Raw genomic sequence first — 26379 nt, 5'->3', positions numbered from 1 at the left:
AGAGTTTACAATCTGTCCACAATAGTTACATCCACAAAGTTCAATTTGATTCCCTGATTATTTATTGAATATCTATATAGCCTAGCAGAGTGAGGAATATAAACAGATTATATGAAACACAATTCCTGCTCTCCAAGACCTCTTTCTTCTTGGTGAAGGGAGAACAGTTAAGCAAATGTGATGAATAGGTAATAAAAAGACAATAGGTGTCTTGGAGCAACTGCATGATCTTAAACTGTAGAGTGAAATGTGGAAAACTCTTTTAGAAAGATCAGTTGAATGATAATATGCAGAGACAGGAGCCACTGACTCTAGAATCTAGACTCTGCAGAAGTTCTTAACTTTTTTGTGTCCATGGACCCCTTTGGTAGACTGATGAAGCCTGTGAACCCCTTCTCAGAGTAATGGTAGTAAATTCATGAAATAAAATATATGATATTACAAAGTAAATAAATTATAGTGAAATATAACTGTCAAAATGTATTTTAAAAAAGTTTAAGGACACCAGGTTAAAAATCTCTGGGCAAGACCAGGTAGGAGGTCATTATAGTCAAGACACAGGGTGATAAGTTTTCTAGAATAAAACAGTGAAAATAGAATGGAGTGAAAGGAAGAACATATTTCAGAGAATTATTCCAAATGAACACTTGACAGACATAATTACAGAGAAGATATAGATGATGATGGATAGAGAACATGAATTACTCCTAGGCTTTGATTCGGAGATAGGTTGATGCCTTCTGTAGAAATGACAGCACAGAGAAAGGAACAGATTTTCAAAAGGAAAAAAAAAGATTAATTCTGATTGGAGTCTTTTTGATATGTCTTCAAAGTAAAAATATCCTAAATGTGATGAGATTATCTAAGTCAGGACTGGAGCTATGCATTCCTCTTCCTATAAGCCTGGAGATAGTAGTTGAAGACATGGAAATGAATGGGTTTAGTGAGGAAGAGACTGTAGAGAGAAAAAATTAGAGGCCCCAGAACTGAGGCCTATATGATATTAATAGCGTAGGGGGAAAGAAGAGGAAGAAACTAGCCATGAGAATGGTAGGAATTGTACCAGGCTAGTCCAGTCAAAAGGGAGAGAGTTTTAAAAGAGTATATACCAAAATGTGAAAAGGAACAAAGTGGTCAAGGATAAATAGGACAGAGGTGTTTAGAATTTAAACAGAGCAGTAGAGTTATGGGGATAGAAGCCAGATTATAGTAAGTTAGAAGGAATGCATAATAAGGAAATGAAGGGGAAAAGACATCAAAAAGAAATGAAGATAGCAGTTTGACAACAGACTCATTCATAATTTAATAGGGTGACACTTGGATTGGGTAATAGAATTAAATGACAAATAATGTCACTGTACAGAGGAGTTTATGTTACAGTGAGTAAAATCATAATAATAATAGCTAGCATTTATATAGCCCTTTAAGGTTTGTGAAGCACTTTATGTATGTTATCTCATTCTATCAGAACAACCTTGTAAAGTAAGTATCATTGTTATCTATCTCCATTTTACTGATGAGGAAGGTGAAGCTGAGAAGTAAGTCAGTCAGTCAGTCAGTCAACAAACATTTATTAAGTGTCTTCGATAAGAGAGAGAAGGCAAAAGGCTTCCTATAGAAGAAGGGATTTTAGCTGTGATTTGAAGAAAGTCAGAGAAGCCAGTACGTGGAGCAGAGGAGGGATAGCATTCTAAGCATGGGGATAGCCAGAGAAAATGCTCAGAGCCAAGAGATGGAGTGTCTTACCAGTAGAACAGTGAGGAGACTGGTGCCACTGTAACAAAGAGTATAGTGCGGAATGAGGTAGAAGTAGATGAAAGATAATGGAGGCGAGTATGGGGCTAGGTTATGAAGAGCTTGAATGCTGAAAAGAATTTTGTATTCAGTGTTTGAGGTGATTGAGAATCACTGGAATTCATTGAGTGAGGTGGGGGATGATGTGGTCAAACCTATGCTTTAGGAAAATCAGTTTGGTAGCTAAATGAGAATGAATTATAGAGGAGAGAGATTAGAAGCAGGCAGATCCATCAGCAATAGTCCAAGCCTAAGGTAATGAGGAGCTATACCAGAGTGGTGGCAGTAACAGAAGAGAGAAGGAGCTGTGTTTGAGAGATGTTGCAAAGGTGAAATCAGCTGGTCTTGGAAACAGATTGGATATGGTAGGTGAGAAATAGTAAGGAGCTGAGGATGACACCTAGATCCCAAGCCTGTGAGACCAAGGGGGATGGTAGTGCCCTCAACGGTAATAGGAAAGTTTGGAGGAGAGGATAATTTGAGAGAAAGATAATAAGTTCAGTTTTGGACATGTTGAGTTTGAGATGTTAGTTAGACATCCAGTTTGATGAGAGAGTTGGAAATGCAAGAGTTGAGGTCAGCAGAGAGGTCAGAGCAGGATAGGTAGATTTGAGATTGATCAGCATAGAGATTATTATTAAATCCAGGGGAGATTATCAAGTGGAATAGTAGAGAGGGACAAGAGAAGAGTGCCCAGGACAGAGCCCTATGGGACACCTACGGTTAGAAGACATGACCTGGATGAAGATCTGTCGAAAGAGACTGAGGTTAAGTGACTTGCCCAGGCTCACACACCTAAGTGTCTGAGGCAGGATTCAAATTCAAGTCTTTCTTTTATTTTTATTTTTATTTTTTTAAATTTATTTATTTATTTTTTATTTAACTTTTAACATTTATTTTCACAAAATTTTGGGTTACAAATTTTCTCCCCTTTTATCCCCTCCCCCCCCCAAACCCAAGCATTCTAATTGCCCCTGTGACCAATCTGCTCTCTCTTCTATCCTCCCTCTCTGCCCTTGTCTCCGTCTTCTCTTTTGTCCTGTAGGGCCAGATAGCTTTCTTTACCCCTTAACCTGTATTTCTTATTTCCTAGTGGTAAGAACATTACAGTTGATCCTAACACTTTGAGTTCCAACTTCTTTAGCTCCCTCCCTCTCCACCCCTTCCCTTTGGAGGACAAGTAATTCAATATAGGCCAAATCTGTGTAGTTTTGCAAATGATTTCCATACTAGTTGTGTTGTATAGGACTAACTATATTTCCCTCCATCCTATCCTGTCCCCCATTACTTCTATTCTCTTATGATCCTTTACCTCCCCATGAGTGTCAACCTCGGATTGCATTCTCCTCCCCATGACCTCCCCTCTATCCTCCCCCCCACCCTGCTTGTGCCCTTGTCCCCCACTCTCCTGTATTGTGAGACAGGTTTTCCTATCAAAATGAGTGTGCATTTTATTCTTTCCTTTAGTGGAATGTGATGAGAGTAGACCTCATGTTTTTCTCTCACCTCCCCTCTTTATCCCTCCACTAATAAGTCTTTTGCTTGCCTCTTTTATGAGAGACAATTTGCCCCATTCAATTTCTCCCTTTCTCCTCCCAATATTTCTCTCTCACTGCTTGATTTCATTTTTTTTTTTAAGATATGATCCCATCCTCTTCAATTCACTCTGTGCACTCTGTCTCTATGTATGTGTGCGTGTGTGCATGTGTGTGTGTGTACTCCCACCCAGTACCCAGATACTGAAATGTTTCAAGAGTTACAAATATTGTCTTTCCATGTAGGAATGTAAACAGTTCAACTTTAGTAAGTCCCTTTTGACTTCTCTTTGCTGTTCACCTTTTCATGCTTCTCTTCATTCTTGTGTTTGAAAGTCAAATTTTCTTTTCAGCTCTGGTCTTTTCATCAAGAAAACCTGAAAATCCTCCATTTCATTGAAAGACCATTTTTTCTCCTGAAGTATTATACTCAGTTTGGCTGGGTAGGTGATTCTTGGTTTTAGTCCTAGTTCCTTTGACTTCTGGAATATCCTATTCCATTCCCTTCGATCCCTTAATGTAGAGGGTGCTAGATCTTGTGTTATCCTGATTGTATTTCCACAATACTTGAATTGTTTCTTTCTAGCTGCTTGCAATATTTTCTCTTTCACCTGGGAATTCTGGAATTTGGCCACAATGCTCCTAGGAGTTTCTCTTTTTGGATCTCTTTCATGCGGTGTTCTGTGGATTCCTTGAATATTTATTTTGCCCTCTGGTTCTAGAATCTCAGGGCAGTTTTCCTTGATAATTTCATGGAAGATGATGTCTAGGCTCTTCTTTTGATCATGGTTTTCAGGTAGTCCCAGAATTTTTACATTGTCTCTCCTGAATCTATTTTCCAGGTCAGTTGTTTTTCCAATAAGATATTTCACATTATCTTCCATTTTTCCAATCTTCTCGCTATGTTCTGTGATATCTGTCTTTCTCATAAAGTCCTTAGCGTCCATCTGTGCCATTCTAGTTTTGAAAGAACTATTTTCTTCAGTGAGCTTTTGAATCTCCTTTTCCATTTGGCTAATTCTGCTTTTGAAAGCATTCTTCTCCTCATTGGCTTTTTGAACCTCTTTTGCCAATTGAGTTAGGCTAGTTTTCAGGGTGTTAATTTCTTCAACATTTTTTTGGTTCTCCTTTAGCAGGGAGCTGATCTGCTTTTCATGCTTCTCTTTCATCCCTCTCATTTCTCTTCCCAGTTTTTCCTCCACCTCTCTAACTTGATTTTCAAAATTCTTTTTGAGTTCTTCCATGGCCTGAGCCCATTGGGTGGGCTGGGACACAGAATCCTTGATTTCTGTGTCTTTGCCTGATGGTAAGCATTGTTCTTCCTCATCAGAAAGGAAGGGAGGAAATGTCTGTTCTCCAAGAAAGTAGACTTCAATAGTTTTATTTCTTTTCCCTTTTCTGGGCATTCTCCCCAGCCAGTGACTTGACCTCTGAATATTCTCCTCACACCCACCTCGCCTCCTGGTCCTCCCAGCCAGTGTTTGGGGACTGAGATTCAAATGCTGCTTCCAGCCTTAGGGCTTTTGGCGGGGGCAGGGCTGCTATTCAGTGTGAGAATTAAGTTCAGATGGTCAGGTCGGGGCAGGGCCGCCTCTCAGGCTCAGTTCCCTCAGGGGGTTTATGTACAGACCTTCCACAATGGATCCAGGCTCCCGCCCGCTTGGGGAGCCCCTGTCTACAGCTGCCTCTCAGCTTCTATCTCCCAGGGGGGCCCGAGCCATGGGGGCACCCCACTCCCCTCTCGACCCGCCAAAGAGACTCTCTCACCGACCCCCGTCACCTGTGGGTGGAGGGGCTTGTGCCGCCACTGGAGATCCCGTCCCTGAAGCCTGCTCGGATCTGTACCTCTCGGAGCTGCGGCCACTGCAGGTCTGGGCTGGGCTCCGCGTCTACAGCGCGACGGACCTTTTGCGAGAGGTTTGCAGGTCCCTCTGTGGGTGGAGGGACCCGCGTGGCCGCTGGACATCCCGTCCCCGTAGCCTGCTCGGATCTTTTCCTCACGGTGTCGCGGCCGCTGCAGGGCTGCCCTCTGCTCCCAGTCCCGGCGGCCAGTCCGCAGCGCGAAGGACCCCCCGCGAGAGGTTTGCAGGTCTCTCCGGAACAGAAATCTCCCTCACTCCAATATTCCGTGGCCTCTGGGTGCAGAATTCACCGTGAGTTGGTCCCCTCTAGCCGTTCTGTGGGTTGTGGGTTCGGAGCTATGTGTATGTGCGTCTTTCTACTCCGCCATCTTGGCTCCGCCCCCAAGTCTTTCTTACTCCAAGTTATATACTCTAAATGAAATTTATTTGGTAGGTCTGTGGGAATCCTTGAAGATTTGGTGTCAGACATGATCAGAACTTCATGTTAGAAAGGTTACTTTGACAGGAATTTGAAAGAGGGAGAGTGGTAGTTGAAAAGAAAAGTCATGAATGCCTGACTCAGGGTAGTTGCAATAGGGATAGAAAGGAAAGATAAATGTGTGAGATAGAGGAGATCTGGACATATTTGAAGGAAGATTGGGTAAAGAGAGAAGAGAGGAAGCAATTGTTTCTCCACATTTCTAACGTTGTGCTTTTGGATAGAATTTATCAAGGATCTATTTTGTGTCAGCCATCGTCCTAAAGTCTAGGCTCTAAAAGAGTTCTCCCACTTAAGGAGGTTACATTCTGTTGAGGGAGACAACACGTATGTAAGTAAGTATATTTACAATAGATACAAGATAATTTGTGAGGGTGGGAGGAGGAACTAGGAGCTATGGGGATCAATAAAGGCTTCATGTAGAGAGCAGTGCTCCAAATTTTGAAGGAAACAGGGGATTTTAAAAGACCAAGGAGGAGAGGCATGGGGGACCACTAGTACAAAGATATAGTGATGGGAGCTGGAGAGTATCATGTGTGTAGAACAGCAGGAAGGCTGGTTTGACAGGACTGTAGAATACAGGAAAGGGAGTAATATTTAATATATTGGAAAGGTAGTTTTAGGTGAGGTTGTAAAAGCCAACCAGAGGATTTTATATTCCATCCTGTTGATAAGAGAGCACCATTGGAAGTTACTGAGTAGAGAGTGACATGATCAGATCTGTGCTTTAGGAATGCCAATTTGGCAACTGTGTGGAGGGCAGATTGTACTAGGGTGAGACTTGAATCAAGGGGACCAGTTAGAAAGCAATTTCAAATTCCAATAGAACAGGAGTCACTAACCAACTCCATATATCAGGATCCCTGAGGGATGCATAGACTTAGTCAATAACATATTAATATTTGTGGTTGTTCAGTCATTCCAGCCACGTCCAACTTTTCTTGACCCCATTTGGCGTTTTCTTGGCAAAGATCCTGCAGTGGTTTGCCATTTCCTTTGCCATCTCATTTTACAGATGAGGAGATTGCAAACAGGGTTAAGTGACTTACCAAGTCACATAGCCTTGTAGATGTCTGAGGTCGAGTTTGAACTTACAAAGATAACTCTAACCGACTCCAGCCACTGTATCACCTTGCTATTTCATATTAATATTATTTGTTTTATTATATTTTTATTCATTTTGTTAAATATCTCCCATTTACACTTTAATATGGTGTGGGCTTCACTTAAGAGTTTTATGGACTGCATATGGTCAATGACAAGTTTGACACCTCTGGTCTAGGTAAAAGGTAACGAAAGCCTGAATTAGGTTGGGGGTTGTGTGAGTAGAGAGAAAGGGATAGATCTGAGAGATGTCATAGAGGTAGAAACAACTAGATTTGACTATAATTAGATAATAGGGATGGTGATAAGTGGGAAGATAAGAATGGAGGATCACTCTGGTTGTAGATCTAGGTGATTAGAAATATGTACTCTTGGCAGAAATAGGGAAGCTTGGAAAAAAGAGATGAAACAGGGAAAAGATAATGAGTTCTATTTTTGTTATATTGATTTTAAGAGCCCTGTGGGACATCCAGTTTGAAATACCTGGTGGTTGAGTTGGTAATACACAACAGTACACTGAAACTCAGGAAAGAGACTAAATCTGAGACTTTGAGAAGAAATCGCATCTACTTTTGTCATATATAACTGCAGTCCCATTTCTGTGGATGTCAGTGGGGCTCTTGTACACCCAAATGATGTGCATGAAAAGGGAGGGGGAGAAGTATGATAAAACTTGGATTAAGAGCCATTCAAATGTGTTTGTTCAGTTTAAATGCATAAATTGGACTATAGCAAATATAAATGATGTGGGTTTTTTGGTGGCTTTTTTTTTTAAAGAATATGACATTTTTCTTAAACTATACAAAGCCAAGAGATTCTTCATTATTGTGTGTGTGTGTGTGTGTGTGTATAACATATACCAGCATGACCTGGTAGAAAGCACACACTTGACTTGAACTCAGGACATCTGAATTCTAGGTGCTTAATTACCTCTTTGCTTCTCAGTGTATTCATTTAAAAAGTAAAGGTGTTAAAGTAGTTAATCTTCCAAGTCCCCTTTCAGGTCCAAATCCTATGAACCTTTGCTATTCCATTAATTTTGTGTGACCTTGAAAAAGTGATTTCCCTGGTCAGGACATCAATTTCATCATCTGTGGATTGATGGTGTTGGATTAGGGCCATGCTTCCCAGACTGTTCCATGGAGCCCTGGTATAGTGTGAATAGGGATTCTGAGAAAATTTGGAGGTTAGTGATACATTCCCATGAAACATTAAATGTAAAATTATATATTTATACAAAATGCTTATAATGTGCAACAATTTCTTGGTATGAAAATAAGCTTAATTTTCTTTATATTGCTCCAAAACTACTCCAACCTCATTTATCCTGGCATTGTTCCAGACCCCAAGACTCCTCAGACCTATATTTATGGGTTTCATCAATATATTTCAAGTGCCAAAGCTTTATGTGGCCAAATTAGTTTGAGAAACACTGGATTCTAAGGTCTCTTCAGGCTTTAACATACTATGATCCTCTATGATTCCATTAACATACTTAGAGGAATGGTCAATCAGACTGCAATATGTAAATCCTCTTTTCCCCCCTCTCCCTCTACAGGAAATATTTTGTGGTCTGTTTGTGCAACCACAAGTTAAGGGGGTAGGTACTATTTGTGATTTAAAAGTGTATGAAGTAAAGGTCTTCAATAGGAGTTGACAGTTTGTGTTATGCAATTTTTAAAAGGAGTTTTCAGAGGTCAAGAAATTGGTCATTAAAATGCATAAGTTTTACTCAAACATATTTAAAGACTAACAGTACTTGTCAAGCTATAGAAGTCTCTTTAGCTTGAAAATTGGGTGTATTTCATCTTATATCCTATGTATGTAAGGCTTGTTTGAACCCTTTGAATGATGCTAGCTGTTTTTGTATAGCCTCAGACAAGAGGTGTCAGAAATGAACTGTCTGTAAATGCCATTTTGCCATATGATCCATGCCACCTCTGAAGCTTGTATCAAGTACAGATGAAGCACGACTTCATATGTCACTTCTATGAAAAGAACAAGAGTCATTTGACCATGAAATTGGTTTCATCTGGATTTGTAATCGAATAGCAGGAGGTTCAACCAGTTTTAGTAAAGTAGTTCTTAGCACAATATTTCAGGCAGAAACATGTAACTCAGAGTTTCCATAAATGAAAAGCATGTGAATTTTTAATCGGTGATTGACCTTTTTAATCTTGTGAGACTTTTTGAAAAACCACAATTGTCTTGGCACTGATTTTATTTAAAATGCAAGCCTTTCATAGGTTTTCATAAACACTTTGAAAAAACAAGCTAAAATAAAACATTAGATTCTTCACATCTTTCCACTAAAATTTTTCAGTTTTCCAAGAGTCCTCTACCTTACATTAGCTTCTTTCTTCAACTCTTTCAATCAATCAATCAGTCAAATAATAATCAATTCTTAAGTGCCTACTATGTGCTGGGCACTATGCTCCTCAGCATCTGGGAATATGTACATTTTCTCTTTTTTCCCTGTTTCTCACAAGTCTCCAAACATCCTGTAAATGAACACTGCTCAGTGTTATTTGGTAGGCTATTAATGACATTCAGATGCCATGTTGCTGCCCTCTCTAAAGAAATAAGAATAAACCATTGTTCAACAGTTAAGTTTTCTCCTGTTGTATTCCATTTAAAACATTGAGAAGGAAAAAAAAAAAGGGACTCGGTTCTTTTAAACAAAAGAAGCAAATCTCTGGCAGACATAAGTTTGCAAACCACTAAAGCCTGCTACAGTTGTAAGTTTGCATAAAAATATATGTCACACAGCATCTAACTTCTTCAAATTAGGTGGGAGATGTGAATCGCAGAGTGAGAAAATCTTCTGATGAGGAAAAGACTGCCCTGGAATTAGGATCATTAGTGTAAGGTACTATGGACATGCCTCTGACACTCCCCCCTACCCCCTCTTGATTAGTGGGGCTAAGTAGAGCTGAGAAAAACCATGTGGAGCTAAAACCATGGGCTTTCTAGAACCAATAAACATTTATTAAGCATGTACTGTGTGTCTGCTACCAGGTCAGATGCAAGGGATGCAAAAGCAAAATTAAAATCACCTCTGCCATCTAAGAGCCTGGCTTTGGTCAAAGAAGATGACATCTACATGTCTAATAAGCCAAAGTGATTTATTGGGGTGGGTAGGCACTAATAACTGTGGTTAACAAGAAAGACCTCATGTAGAAGATGAATTTTGAAGGAAACTAGCAATACTAAGGTAACTAGGTGGCTCAGTAGATAGAGCACTGGATCTGGAGTCATAAAGACTTGAATTCAGATGCAGCCTTAGATACTAGCTGTGTGATCCTGGGCAAGTCACTTAACCTCTGCTTTAATCCACTGGAAAAGAAAATGGCAAACCACTCCCAGTATCTTTGTCAAGAAAATCCCATGGACTGTATGGTCCATGGGGTCACAAAGAGTCAGACATGACTGAACGACATCAACAAATACTGAGAAGCAGGGAGTTCACGCCACGTAGGGGAACATAATCTGTGCAGAGACCCAGAAATGAGGTAGAATACGATATGTGCAGAGCACCAAGGAGGGCCCATTTGATTGTGCCGAAGAATGCATGTCAGGGGTATAATGTGTGATGAGCCTCCAAAGGCAGGAGGAAGTCAAGCCATGACGGGCATTAAATGCCAGAGAGAAGAGTTTTTAGGTGAACATCACAGTCATCAGGTCATTGAAGCTTCCTGAACAGAGGAGCCCCATGGTTGTGTCGGAATTCAAACTCAGGCTTTCTAACTACAAGTTCTGTATTCACCATGCTGCCTCCTTAGGATAGTTTTATAAAAACTCTAAGATTATCACCTGAAGACTTTATTGTACAGGTATAACTATTTAAAAGATTAATATTAGATAATTCAGTTCAAGTTCATCCTTCCTTTATATGATTGCCAACTTGTATCAACTTAGTGGGTTTGGAGTCTTCTAGTATTTTTATTACTCATAAGTTCTTAACTTTTTAATTGTTATTGTGTGAATATTTTTAATTGGCTTCAAGGAAGAATCCAAATTTTTTATTGTTGAGTTGTTTCAGTTCTATCAGATCCTTCCTGACCTCATCTGGGTTTTTTTTGGCCAATATACTGGAATGGTTTGCCATTCCCTTCTTCAGCTCATTTTACAGATGAGTAAACTAAGGCAAACAGAGTTGTGACTTATCCAGGTTCACGTAGCTAATAAATGTTTGAGGCTAAATTTGAATTCAGGAAGATGATTCCTGATTCCAGGACTGATATTCTATCCACGTACCACGTAGCTACCCTATCTGTTAAATTCCATATACCTTTTAGAAGGAAATGCTATAAAGGAACAGTCATCAAAACTATTTTGATATGGGTTAAAACAACAGAGAAAAAACTCATTAAAACAGACTAGATAAGGGAGAATCAGAAATAATGGAATTCAATAGTCCAGTGTTCATTAAACTCAAAAAACACAAATTACTTGGGAAGTAATTCCTTATTTGATTAAAAAACTATTGGAAAAACCAGGAAGCATTTCTGGGAGAAATAAAGCTTAGGCTAACATCTTATCAAATTCCATAACAAAGTCTAAATGGATACATGATTCTAATATTAAAGATCCTACCATAAAAAATTTTGAAAAGAAGCAAATAATATACCTTTTACAGCTATAGGTGGAAGATATATTCTTAAAAAAGGGAATAGAGGCAATCCCAAAAGATAAAATTGATCATTTGATTGCATGAAAAAGAATTTCTGCACAAACAAAATTAACATATAAGGGAAGTAGTCAAATGGGAAATTGTTATCGAAGTTATATAGACAACTAGCAGATGTGTGGGTGTAGGTGTGTGTATGTGTAAGTATAAGACCAAAAGCCATTTTCCAATAGACAAGTGTTCACATCAAACGATATGGACAAGCAGTTCTCAAAAGAAGAATTAAAACTATCAAACTATGAAAGAATGCTACAAATCACTAATAATGAGAGAAATGAAAATCATAATAACCCTGAGGTTTTGCCTAATATCCAGCAAATGAGCAAAGATGAGAATTACCATTGTGAGAGGGATTGTGGGAAGAAAGGCCCACTAGTGCACTGTTGATGGAACTGTGAATTAATACATCCATTTTGAAAATCAATTTTTAATCATAAAATAAAGTGACCTTTGACCCTTAGGCATTACTGGGCATAATACCCCAAGAACATTATTGATAAGTCATCATACACACCAAAATATATATAGTAGCTCCTTGTTTTTAGTAGCAAAGACTTGGAAAAAATTAGATGCCTGTCGATTGGGGATTACCTAAACAAATTGTGGGACACGTATAATGAAATATAACTGTGGTTGAGTGGTGTAGTAAATAGAGATCTAAGCTTAAAGTCAGGAAGAGCTGAGTTTGAATTGCTAGCTGTGTAGCCCTGGGCAAATCACTTAATGCTGCTCAGCCTCTGTTTCTCCATCTATAAAATGGAAATAATAATACTGCCTACTTCACATGGTTATTGTGAGGATCAAGTAAGTTAATATTTGTAAAGTGTTTAGCCCAGTGCCTGACATATAGTAGGTATATAATACATGCTTGTTTCCTTCCCTCACTTATGTATAGTATTTCATTATTCATTTATTGTGTTTTCAGTGTTCTTTCCTTGATTAGTAGAAAGATAGTGTCAAAGAAAAAAATATAATATTGCTGATAACATAGTAACAATTTAGTCTCAAATCTGCTAGAAATAATTTCTTTTAGCATTAATCTGTATCCAAGCCATTTCTGTTTTGGAAAGAGATGTAAAACTGACATGTCTCCCATGTTCTCCTACATGACTCTGTCCCCGGACAATTTCAGATTAACATTTGTAGGAATCTTGAACAGAGAAAAAATAGATTAGATTAGAAAAAATAGATTTAGATTAACATTCCAAAATCCAGCAACCATATCTCTATCATCCTTCCTCCTGGGCCACTCTCTTCAAGGAATTAATGAGATTACTCATACAGTCTTTCTTAGGAATCTAAATTGAGTAAAAAATATATGAGCGCCTCTCCTAGGAAGAGAATACGTCTCATGGGGCTGTTTAATCCTTGCAAGGGACAGAGAGAAGAGAGGGCCTTTAGGTGGGAAAATAGGCAAAGTTCATATTTAGTCAAGAGATATTTTTTGCTTAGTTTATGATTATCAACTTTGTTTCATTCCCCTAATGAAAGGCCATTTTTCCTAGGTTCTGACCTATTCCACCCACTTTTCCAAGGGGCTTTTCCCAAGTGTCTGGAAAGACATTAGAAAAAATATTATTAAGACATGTAGAAGATGAAAAATTATGTTGTTAATATGCTTCCATAATAACTTAATAATTTTTTTCATTCTGAAAATATATATTGAACATTTGTTATGTGTGAGGTTGTATACCAAGTAGATAATGATGGAAATGCAAAGGTGAATAATATATGGGCCCTAGTTTTATTCAGATTATAGTTTAGTAGGGAAGGGATAAGGCATACACCCAAATAAAAACTCATATTTTTATGGTCTTTTAAGCTTTCCAAATTACTTTTCCCTTAACAGCTCTTAGTTACTCCCCATTTTAGAGAGTAAGAACCTGGAGTGATCAATACTTGGTCATGTGCAATTTAACATTTCATCAAGGACTTAAATAAAAGCATAGAGATTATGTTTATCCAAGTAGCAGAGGAAACTGGAATGACAAAATCAACGTTCAAAGAAATTGTGGTAAGCTAAGAATATTGAGTGGACTCTAACAAAATAAAATTTAATAGAGAAAAATACAAAATCTTACATTTTGGGTAAAAAAAAAAAAAGTCAGCTGTAATTAGAACTGTGCTTATTCCGTTCCTGTCATCCCTTCTTTTGGGAGGCTAAGGTTAATGGATTGCTTGAGCTTGGAAGTTCTGACCTGGAATAGGACTACTGTTAATTAGGTATCTTCACTAAGCCTGGCACCATTGTGATGAGCCTCTGGAGGGTGGAGTGGTGGCAAGCAGGCTTCCTAAGGAGAACCAGTAAAGGCCAGAAACAGAGTAGGTCAGTGATCCTGTGCCGATCATTAGTGAGCTCAGGCCTGTGACTGGCTGCTGCATTTCCAGGCAGGGTAGGATAGGGAGATCCAATCTCAAAACAACAAAAAAAGAGAAAACAGAAGAAAAAATCCTAGATGGGTTAGGTTAGATTATAGTTTATTAATTATATTATAGGAAAGGATCTGGAGGTTTTAGTGGATCCCATTCTCATATGAAATCAATATACAACAGTAGTGTGACAAAGCAACCAGTGAAGTTAATGTGATCTAGTATCCAAAAATAGGGGATGATGCTACTGCTACACTGTTCCTGATGAGATCACATCTGGCATACTGGGGATGTGGTCTGATTTTAGGAAGAACATGTATATGCTGGAAAATGGACAGAGGTAGTCGGCCAACATGAGTGAGAGCCTAAGTAAGATTAGTTGCCCATGTTTAGTTTGGAGAAGACTTAGAGGAGGGATGATAGCTGTCTTCAGGTATCCTAAAGATTGTCACATGAAGGACAGATTAGCATTGTTCTGCTTGATTCTGGGGTACCAAATTAAGAACAAAGGAAGTTGCAAAGAGATAAATTTAAACTTGATATAAGATAAGAGAGAAATTTAAACTTGATATAAGAAATTCCTTCCTAACAGTTGTTTCGATTGTGTCCAATGCTTCATGACCCCATTTGGGATTTTCTTGGCAGACACACTATAGTTGTTTGCCATTTCCTTCTCCAGCTCATTTTACAGATGAGAAAACTGAGGCATACAAGGTTAAGTGACTTGCCCAGGGTCACACAGCTAGGAAGTGTCTGAGGTTGGATTTGAACTCAGGTCTTCCTGACTTCAGGCCCACCACTCTATCCATTTCACCACCTAGTTGTCCACCAAACAGAAGGAGAATGAGCTACCTTGGGAATGGGTTTCCCTTCATTGAAAGTCTTGAATCAAAGGCTAAATGATGACTTGTTAGCTGTGTTGTAGAGAGAATATTTGTTCATTTATGGATTGGACAAGATCACCCATGAACTCCTTTTAAATTTGAAATTTTGTGATTCTCAGAGTGGTGTTGTGACTTGGCCAGAGTTATACCTGAAGAGATAATTCCATGACTACAGATCATGTTTTCTGACTTTAAATTCTCTGCTCTGCTCACTGCATCATGCTCCTTCTCAATAATCTACTGAAGAATGGGGAAAATTCCACAGGTATAGAGCTACAGAGTGCTGTGTTGGTTAAAAGAAGGGGAAAATCACATCTGGTTTCAAAAAAAGAAATCCAGATGTGTTGCTTACCTCATTGGGAATAGTTTTTTTCCACTCAATTTGAAAGAGTGCCATAAAGTGCACTGCCCTTTTGACATCTGGAATGCTGGCTACCTGTGCATGCAGTGGGACCTGAGTAAATACCATGGAGCAGTCAGCAGGCAATGAGAGTCCCCATCTATGAGCTTTCTATATCGAAGTGAGAGATGTTTGTCTAGGTATCAGTTCCATATCATGATGGGATGGAATCTAGAATCATTGCATCAAAAGAGGCCTAATAGACAATCCAGTCAATTTCTCTTCATTTTACAAATGAGCACTAGAGAGGGCTCAGTTGATATGTTCAAGGTTGCAGAATATATGCAGCCCCAGGGCTTGATCCCAAGTCTCCTAGATCTCAAGTTACTACAGCTAATGAAATTTCAGTCTATATTCAGACTTCTGCACTCCCTTTGTGTCTTCCATAACACCAATTCTGGCTGCTGCCTGCAAGCATCTGAGTCTTTCATGATGATAATTTGGAAACCAAGAAGTTTAAATGTAAAAGGGGAGTCTTATAAGATCTAGGTGGACTCCAAGTTACATGCGTGCTAGTGACAGATGAGTTATATGGGCCACATCACTTGGAAATGTGAGTCAGATAACATTTTACAGTTGCCCAAATTAAGACAGGCAGTGTGGACCTGAAATTGAGGGATCTAGGTTTGAATCCTGTCTTCTTCTAAAACTTCCTAGCTTTGTGAGCATGGATAAGTCATGTAACCATTCTTTGCCTCAAGATTCCTTCTTTGTAAATATGAGTATTCAATAGCTTTTAAAGTCCCTTCTAGCTCTAATTCTAGCTCTAATTAACCTGATGATGTAAGGTCTTAAGTCTGTGATTCTCTAACTGTCATATAAAGTCACTAAGTATGAACTGGGCAGCTAAGTGGCTTAACGGATAGAGTGCTGTGCCTGAAGTCAGGAAGATTCATCGTCCTCAATTTTCAATCTGGCCTCAATCAGACCCTGCAACAAATTACTTAACCCTATTTGCTTCATCTGTAAAATGAGCCAGAGAAAGCACTGGCAAACTACTCCAGTATCTTTGATAAGAAAATCTCAGATGGGGTCATGAAGAGTCAGACATGATTTAAACAATGACTAGTATGAAACAGTTTACTGAAGAGATGTGTTTATAAGAACAATCTTCACTGTTAGTTCAAGTCTATGAGGAAATGCTATTTTAGCAGCATCTGGTAGACTGTCCTACATTGAGATCTGGGCTCCCTATTGCTCCTGCCTCATTTTTCCAGCCCCTCTAAACTGAAAGCAGTGCCCTTGATCATCAGTGCTAATCATGTGTTGTTGGGCAAGTGTTTAATAAGGTTCAAGATAATCATAAGGTGTGTTAGATCCTAAAGGTGCTTTAAAGCTCATCTAATAACCCCCATGGCTGGAATTTCTTCCATCCTCCTTTCCACCTCTTGGAATGCCTAACACCATTCAGTGCTCATCATGCACCACTGCCTACAAAAGGTCTTCTTTGATAACTCATTGGTAGTGTGCTTCCTCCTCAAGCACCTTTTCCCCAAATACTTAGTATTTGCTAGGTATTTGATTTGTAATTGCTTCCCTGTGTGTATCTAAAGTTACCCTTGGAAAAGGTGAAGTTTTTTAGGGTGAGGAAAGATTTTTATTTTTCCTTCCTTAGCACTGGATGATTAGCAATGGTTTGAATTAGATTGAATTAGAATGGTTTGGTTTGAATTGAATTATAACTAAAACCCCAGAAAAGGAGTATGACATGCCCAAAGTCACCCAGCAAGTTAGTGGCTTAGCCTGGGTTTAGAAATAAGTCTCCTGGTTCCTACCCATTTCACTGTACGTTTTTTCTGATATCCATTTATCTATGAGGGCACTCACATTTTCCAGTCAGAAGTGAAATCCTGCAACCTGAAGGAACTGATGTATCATTCAGGTGCAGCCTTATAGTTTGACATTTAGTATCCCAAGAGTTTAGATGACATGTTAGGGTCTTTGGCTTTTCTGTCCAATGAAAATACAGCCAGCGTTTGTTATAATCCAGATGTGAGAGCCCATATGTGGACAGAATTCTGGGAAGACTGTGCATTCCATCTTGCACTGAAGTTATTTGACATTGGACATGCTTTCCTTTGTAAGTAGAGTCTTTAGTATGTGAAAGATTGATGCAGTATATCTTTTGTTGGGGACTCATAAAAGTAACTTCCCTATAGGAAAAAAAACCTAAGAAATGCAGGAATGTTTTTAGAGGGATGCATCACAATCCCTGTGCTTAATTGAGTGTTTTGGGTGAGCTCAATGTTTGATGGAAATTTTTACCTGGAAAACTATCTAAGGTTTTAAGAAGCTTCTTGTTTCAGTCACTTTCTCCAGGGAATGTTATCCTTCTACATGAAAGAGAAAAGGGCTTTAATTTTGGGGGGGAAAAAACATAACAGACTTATCTGTCTTCTGGAAGAAAACCAGAAATAGAAACAAAAGAGTATGACTGAGATTAAGAAAACAGTTATTACTTTTTACCTTTAGTTTGCTTCCCATGGTTTATAAAGTATCTGTTTCCAACATTTGAAAGTCTCCTTGGACTTCAGGTAGAGTTAATTTAGATCAAATAGAGGAGTGACTCAGTTACCTTTCCATCAACCGCACTTATCCAGAACATTGTAGAAGCCAGTGAATAAAATGTGCTTTTGAGTTATCAGAAGGTTCATGCCCTCAAAATCTTTTTGTTTTTAGTTTACAAGTAGTTATTACAAGTTTACTACTGAGTTTTTCACCTCACCACAGTGTAGAAGCAATAGATTAGAAAGGGAGCGCTAGTTAGAGGAAGGCACACTGACAAAAATAAGAAGTCAAAGCTGACAAAGAAGAGAAATAAAGAAAAAAAACAATGGAAAGGTATTTTTAAACCATAATATCATTGTGCCATTTTATGGTAGAGATAAATATCCCCATGCCTTTAGTAGCTCTAAAAATAATCACTGCCATACAGTTTAGTACAGAGATGGGGAACCTGTGGCCGTAAGGTCATATGTGGCCTTCTAAATCCTGAAGTGCAGCCTTTTGCCAGAATCCAGATTTTCTAAAAAAAAAAACCCTATTTGCCTCAGTTTCCTCATCTGTAAAATGATCTGGAAAAGTTAATGGCAGTTTTCCAGAAAAATTGAGATTCAGTCAAAAGACCACCCTTAAAGATTTAGAAGGCTGCAGGTTCCCCACCCCTGGTTTAGTATAATCATCAGCAAAATACTTAAACTTGTTCAACATATTCTGTAGGTGTAGCACAAGAGAAAGATTGTTGGATAGAGTGCTGGAGGTGGAGTTAGAAAGACCTGAGTTCAAATCGTGCTTCTGACACTATCTGTGTGACCCTAGGAAATGCATTTAACCTCTCTCTGGCTTAGTTTCCTTAACTGCAAAATGGGGATAATGATAGGAGCTACTTCACAGATTTGCTGTGAGGATCAAATGAGGAAGCATTTGGAAAGCACTTTGAAAACCTTAAAATGCTATAGAAGTGCCAACGGTTGTTATTATCCATGTCATTACGCTCGTTATTTTCTTCCTAAGAAGTCAGGCAAGCATAAAAAGGCTTTGAAAAGAGCTTTCCATCGAGTAGTAAAAAAAAAAAAAAAACAAACCCACAAACAAGCACAAAAAGAAAACTCCTTTTTAGAGTTTGAAAGGGGTAAGCTTCAGATGTCTTGAAAATTCATTTATGGAACCCTTCCTTAAGCATGGATAATAAATAGGTGAAGTGTTAGAGTATAGCATGTTGCTACCAGTAATCAAAGATCAAATAGATGCTGGTCGTTTCATATCTCATTTCTATAAGAAGACTGAGAGGATAATCTCCTTGGAAATAGGCCCATGTGCAGTAGCAGGCCTTTTCAAAGTCCCATTATATTATAAGCCCCTTGAGGACAAGGACTGTCTTTCACCTCTTTTAGTATCCCCAGCACTTAGCACAGCATCTGGTAGGCACTTAATAAATGATTGATTGATTATAGGTTCAGAAATCTAGAACTAGAAAGGATCTAAGAGGCCATCTAGCCCAACTCCCCCATTTTATAAACATGAACCTGAAGCCCATTGGGGTTAAGAGACTTGGTCAACATCACAACAGTAATAAATGCCAGACTGAAGATGCAAACTTGATGTTCCAGGACTCCAAGATCAGTGCTTCAGGATGTCCCATTACCTCAAATGAACCATCTTCATCCTTAAGTGTACCTGTTTCTCAAGGGAATGACATGACTCTTTCACTGATTATAGGACTGCCCTTCTGATGCTGGTGATTTCAGAGCTCAACAGTGTTCAGCCTATAATGATGTCCAGTACCAAGGCCACTACTACGAGTGGCTTCCCATCTACGATGATTCGGCAGCACCCTGTGCCCTTAAGTGCCAAGCTCGAGGGCAAAACTTGGTTGTGGAATTGGCACCCAAAGTTCTTGATGGGACTCGCTGCAACATAGACTCCTTGGACATGTGTATTAGCGGCATTTGTCAGGTAAGCCAAAATTCTTTTCTCTGCTTCTCCTAGATTGTGTACTTCATAAGTGAAAATCCGTCTTTATTCTGCTTTATTCCCTATACACACCCTGTCAGAGACAAACATCATTAGCTCAGATGACTATGCTAAAAAATAAGGTTTGGACGCTATCCCATCAGCTGTCCCCATGTTTTTCTAACTAAAAACAGTGTCTATATATACGTGTACAGTTTAAGGCTCTCTATTGCATGGAGGGGCAGGGGAGAGTAGACTCTCACTGCTGGCCCTGTCATAATCAAAATATTTTATTCTTTCCATTGTATCTGATAATCTTTTAGATGGTTGACTTTGGCAAGTTTTCTGAGCCAAAGTATCCCCTTTTGTATTATGCATAAGGGTCTTGTTCTTGAAACTGAGCCACTCACTTATTTTGCCCTGGGTTTTTGGGGGGGGAGGGTGTAGAAAAGGGCACTGACCTATTTACTGAAAAATCTCACTCCTGCTAGTCTTCCAGCAGCTTCCTTGCTGTAGCAACAGTAAGTGGTGACTTTAACCACACTAAAGCTTTAGTAAGATGGAACTTATGTATGGGCCCCAGCTGTGTGTCATGAAGGAGCTGGCAGTGGATGCTAAGGATTTGTGAGTATTTAGGAGGCAGTTGGAGGATAGGGAGCAAGGCTCAGGATTAAAATTCATTGACTTCTGAAGGGGTGACAATGTTGTGTTTATAAGTTAGAATCATAGAATTTCAGAGCTGGAAGGAACTTTGGTTCAAACCCCTTGTTTTACCAGTAAGAAGAAATGAGGCCCAGAGAGGAGAAATCTTTAGAGGGCATATATTACCATGGAGAAGGGAGCTTATTCTTACTGCTTTGAACACACACACACACACTTACCACTCGCTACCTAGAGACACCACTGAAAAATTGGATCTCTTCATACCGGATATGGGGTGGGGGTGCAGCAAGAGAGGAACTCAGTTTGCCACTCTGGTAATATTTTGCAATGCTGAAGTAGATAAATGATGCAAAACAACTCCAAAAGTATTTCACATCCTGTGAAATTCTCACGTATCTTCTGTAGATGATGTACCCAAACAACAGTGGTAATTCCACTTGTTTGCCACTAAGTACTAGTAATACAGCTAACATCATTTTAAGAAAAAGATGAGATTTCAAGCTAATTTGCAATAGAACTACCCTTTTTATGGGAAATGGTATTCCTAGCATGAAATTCCTAAATGTGGTCCGCTGGAAAACACTTAAAGGAAAGCCACTGGAGTCAAGAATATTTATGTCATTCAAAGATTGGTTGAAGTAACTGGGGATATCTAATCTGAAGAAAAGAAGACTGAGGAGAGTGGGCATGACAGTTATCTCTATTTACCTGAAGGGCTAACAGAAGAATGAGAGGTTGCATTTGTTCTGCTTGGCTGCAGAAGACTGAATTAGGACAGGTAGTGGAAGTACATATGTACACCGGATAAATGGGGGGGGGGCAAACTCAAAGGAAAGGCGCTACAATTGAGGAAGACTGGAAAAGACTTTTAAAAAATGAATCATTTTATTTTTTCCAATTAGATGTAAATACAATTTTTAACATTTATTTTTTAAAAAAATTTTAACTTCCAAATTTTCTCCCTGCCTTCCCCTCCCTCCAAGACAGTAAGCAATTTGATAAATTCCATGGATAGATTTCAAAGGTTCCATGAGCTTGAATGAGAAAAAAAATCTTTATTTTTGCTAACTTCTAACTGAAATGAAGTATTTCTCTCAATTAGTAATACCAATAACATAGGCTCCCACAGACTGTCAGAGTGTTATAAGAGACCAAAAAACCCCCAAACAGTTAAGAACCTCTCTCTCGGAGGGTTGTTTTGACTGCCTTCAACATTCGGTGATTTTTTTTATTAGACACCCACCATGTTCTTTCATAGCACCTTGCTAATAATTGTAGGGAAAAAAAAGAAACGCTTGTCCTCAAGTTGTTTATCATTTCCTTGGAAGACATAAAAAGCAAACCAACAATGCAAGAGTTTCTTGGATTCTACCCTAGGAAAACCTTCTTTGATTAAAAGGTCTCTTCTAAATGGATGCCTGTTCTTGGAAAGCAGAAGATCAAATACGGCTTTACTAGGCTTCAGACGTCCCGACTTCTCACCTTCCAGAATTTGACCCTGAAACTAGAACCTTCCTTAAGCCGACACAGATAAAGTACAATTTCAACGTAACTTGATGATATTAATGTCTTGATGGAATTTAATGGGCAGTGATGAGTTGCGGGCATCATAGAGTGCTTTTTTGGCCAGACGACTCTTGAAAAACAATATTCAAAAAGAGTAGAAGCTTCCTCAGAAGCTGACACAAATGCTTATCTGGGACAGATCAGAATCTTGCTCTGTGGAGGAAATAGTTCCCATAAATTCCTGTTCTTGTAAAATGTGGCTACCCAGTCAGCAGCTGTTAGGATGAGAGAGAGTAAACGTTGTGATTGGTTGCAATCGTTGTTGCAAAAACATCAGTCTTCTGAGCTCTGACATTTACTTGGCATGGGATGCAGTGAGTTTGGCAAGTGTTTTCCTGATTAACTCATCTAAATAAACATGTTGCATTGTTCATGTGTCTGCCTTTCCATTTACCAGAGAGCAGTAAAGAACTCAAGAGGAGAGATCCTGTCTGATCAACTCTTGCCTTGGGTGCTCCTCCTTCAGCTGTTTGTTTGTTTGTCTTTTTATCTGAAGGAAGCTCTGCTTGGTAACCAGCCCTCAGCTTTTAAAAGTCAACTTGATATGGTCTTCATATACTTTGTGTTCCCTCGGGGCTGTGGAAAATCCACCTTGTCTTTTGTTTAAAAAATTAATTTCTTTTTTTCCCCACTTAATAGTATTTATTTTTTATTTTATTTTATTATTACTTAATAGTATTTTATTTGATTTATATTTATTTATATAAATACTAAATATTTTTTAGTATTTAAAGACATACTATCTTTATGCATGTAAAGATAGTTTTCAACATTCACTTTTATAAGATTTTGAGTTCCAAATTTTTTTCTCCCTCCCTCCTCCTTCTCCCCTATCCCCAAGAGAGCCAGCCATCTGATATAGGCTACCCATGTACAATCATATTAAACATATTTCCACATTAGACATGTTGAGAAAGAAGAATCGGAACAAAAGGGGAAAACCATGAGAAAGAAAAAAAACAACCAAGAGAAAATAGTGTGCTTCAATCTGCATTTAGACTCCATGGTTCTTTCTCTGGATGTGGATGGCATTTTCCATCGTGAGACTTTTGGACCTGTCTTAGACTATTGTGTTGCTGAGAAGAGCTAAGTCTGTAATAGATGATCATTGCACAATGTTGCTGTTACTAGGTACAATGTTCTGGTTCTGCAGCCTTTACTCAGCATCAGTTCATGTTAGTCGTTCAGGTTTTTCCGAAGTCAGCTTGCTCATCACATTCATGTACTACAGCTTGTTCAGCCATTTCCCAATTGATGGGCATTCCCTTGATTTCCAATTCTTGGCTACCACAGAAAGAGCTGCTATAAGTATTTAAGAGTTAACTTCTGATTTAACTGAGACTGGCAACTGGAAAAGCAAAATGGTCCCCTTTAAAAGAAACAAGTTCTTTTTGGAGAAGTTTTATATCTAGAACAGCTTGAGAGCTTCTGTTAATAAGGGGCCCAAAGGTATCCGTTGAGGCTGCCTTCCCCTTTGAATGGAAATATAGGGCAGATAACCAGGAAGGAGAACTGGCCAGATGGAAGGAAGGAAGGAAGGAAGAAAAAAAGAAGGAAAGAAGAAATTAAGGAAGAGTCTATGAAGTTTCCTGCTGATTAGAGAAACCCTCATTGTGAAATGCCTGGGAAATATACCCAACTGTATATATTCCTCCCTTCCTCCTGCCCCCCCACCTCTGTCTGTTTCTGTATCTCTCTTTTTCTTTATCTATCTCTTGTTCCCCACCTTTTCCTCTCAGAAAAGAAAAAGGTAGGATAGGGCTGTTTTGGGCTTAACCCAAAATAACTTTGAGAAGTCATCTCAGGAATCTTCCCTGGGATTGGCAAAAAGCAGTCATAGATAAAAATCACACAGGCCACAGTAATGAAGGGAGGTATAGAAAGGGGACCATAGTTACAAGAGAAACTAGGACCAGCTCCGCCCTCCCCCCCCCCCCCCAGGCAAGCTGGGAGCTTTCAGCACTAAATATAGTTGAGAGCAAAGGCTGGGGGTGAGGTTGGGCTGTCTCTCCATTAAACTGGGGTACAATAAAGCAAATAAATCAACCTCAGTGATTATCTGGCAGCATGCCCCTTGGCATCCTGCCTACTGTTTTGATTCAGGTAAGCATGTTATTGTGAAGAAGAGTTTTCACGAGAAAGTTCATCATAAAGGATTTTCAACTTGGCTAAAGTACTGTAAATGTAATTTTAATTTTTACTCGTACCTGGAATTTTGCTAAAATTAAAATATTGAGGGGGAAATTAGAGGAAATCTTTGTTTTCCTTCAGGGTTTAACTCAGATGCCACCTCCTGTTTTTCCTCAGTTCTTCCTGTCATCCCCATCCTCAGTTGGCCTTATGTTTATTTATGTCGTATGCTCTTTCTCTCCCACTAGAAATTAGGCTTCTAGAGCACCAGGGCTTTGTTCCTGAAGTTCCTGGCAAGAGACCATGCACATAGTAGGTGCTTAGTAAATGCTTGTTGAATTTCAATGAATCAAATTTGTGACTGGTGTTCCTTTTGTGCTATATGATGATAATGATAATAAATTTGTAGACTTTGTAGCATGTACTCCCCAAAGCAACCTACCACAAATTCTTGAAATTGTAAGAGAGACTTCTTTTCTCCACCTCACCTAGAGACTCAGATCTAGAAAATTAAAGGGGTGGATCAGTCAGTTAGTGAGCATTTATTGAAGATGTCCTAGGCATCATGCTAACCACTGCAAAGAAAAGTAAAAACGTGACCCTACCCTCAAGGTGCACGCATTCTAATGGGGCAGACAACCTGCAAACAACTATGTATAAACAAGATGCAAATTGGAGTCAATCACAGAGGGAAGGGAGCTTCAAACTGGTAATGAGGTGTCTGTGGGCCATTTATTAGAGTTACAAAAATCTTGAATATGACCTTCAACTTTCTATAGGGCAGGAAAGTCTCTTGGAAAGAAATGGCTTTAGTCTTTCATTCAGTAATTAGTTTTTTATTTTTTTTTCCAGAAAGACAGCTGTGCTAGCCTGCCCAGTAGCTTATGTAGCTCTGCATCCTACACATCACCTTCATGAGAACACTAGAAATAACCAGGAACTCACTAGCACCAGAAACTCCTGAAAGTGAGTTTCAGTGCATCTTGGGGGATCATGAACACATCTGCAACTTGTCTGGAGACAGAATTCCTCCCCTGCCTTTTTAAACCAAAATTTGACCCTGTGAGGGGGGCTGTTGGTGTGATTAGAAGAAAAGACATTGTCGATAATGAAGTCTCTGAGCAAGGTGGTAGGGAGATCTGGCTGCTGGGAAGGGAATTCTAGTAGGCTAAGAAGGTGGTGGAGAAGGAAGTGGACTGTAACCAAAGCTTTTCATTTCTCAATTGATCCATTGTATCGGTGTATCCAGTCCCTGTCTGCTGTTGTCTATTTGTACATCTATATTCATATCATAAAACAATCAACGATAGCCATAATATTGATCTGTAAACACGAAGAAAGTGTCTTTGCTGTACTGTTGAGTAAGGCAGGAAGAAGATTGAGTTGATTCAATTATTTTCATCTCTGTATTTTCTCCCTTGACTATCTCATTCCCTCCTACATATTTAATGATAATAGTGAAAATAATGTGAATAATAAGCTAGCATTTTATATAGTGCCTATTATGTGCTGGGCACTGTACTAAACACTTTACAAATATTATCTTAATTGATTATCACAACAACACTGGAAGATAAGTGCTATAATGATCATTTTACAGTAGAAGAAACTAAGGCAGAGGGTAAGCAATTTGCCAAAGGTGACAGATAGTGTCAGAGCTGGGATTTGAACTTGGGTCTTCCTGAGTACCCAGTACTCAATCCGCTGCCGTGCCCAGCTACTTTAACACAAATGACTTCCATATCTCTGTCTTTTATCTAGCTCTGACCTCTCTTTCGATCTCCAGATCCGTATATCCGATTGCCTACAGGACTCTAGCCAGGGGTTCACTAGCACTTCAAATTCAGCATATTGGAAAGGCTTTATAACTTAGTGCTACAATTGGCTTCTCCAGAGTTTCTACTCGTTGCTCCTAGCTCTGCCTCATGGGACCAGGCAGAACAACTTTAATCCATATTCCACAAGAGAATACTTCCAATATTTGAAGTCATATATCTTTCCTCTTTCCCCTAAACCTTCTTTTCTTCAGGCTCAATGTTCCCAGTATTTCTAATCATTCAGCATATGGCATGAACTTGAGACCCTTATTATCCTGGTTGCCATCCACTTGACACTTTTCCTGTTTTAAATATGTGGTCTAGAGTTGAATGTAATACCCCCCCTATCGCTTTGTCCAGGGCAGAGTCTCTGGGCATTTTCTCTAGCTGTCCCCTGTACCTGGAATAGCCTTCCTCCTCATTTTCACCTGCTTGGCTACCACAGCTTCCTTTAAGTCCCAAATAAAATCCCATCTTCTATGGGAAGCCTTTACCAATCAAGCCCTCTTCATTCTAGTGCCCTCTGTCTCTTTTAATTATTTCCCTTTTTCCCCCTCCTGAATATAGCTTGTTTGTTCATCTCTCCCATTAGATCGTGACTTCTTGAAGACAAGAAAACTTCCTTTTGCCTTTT

The 26379-nt window shown here is 39.1% G+C and overlaps 1 protein-coding gene across 8 annotated transcripts in view; it reads left to right on the top strand.

Annotated features, from left to right (window-relative positions):
- ADAMTSL3 (ADAMTS like 3) overlaps positions 1-26379 on the top strand; it is a 562343-nt gene that overhangs the window by 263880 nt on the left and 272084 nt on the right. For all 8 annotated transcript variants that reach the window (XM_072619353.1, XM_072619328.1, XM_072619322.1 and 5 more), the window contains exon 6: positions 19336-19572. In XM_072619353.1, coding sequence (XP_072475454.1) covers positions 19336-19572 — 237 coding nt within the window. The remainder of the gene's footprint in view (positions 1-19335; positions 19573-26379) is intronic.

This window comes from Notamacropus eugenii, chromosome 1 (assembly GCF_028372415.1).
Source record: "Notamacropus eugenii isolate mMacEug1 chromosome 1, mMacEug1.pri_v2, whole genome shotgun sequence".
NCBI classification, from domain to species: Eukaryota; Metazoa; Chordata; class Mammalia; order Diprotodontia; family Macropodidae; genus Notamacropus; species Notamacropus eugenii.
This window is presented reverse-complemented; position numbering and strand designations above follow the sequence as displayed.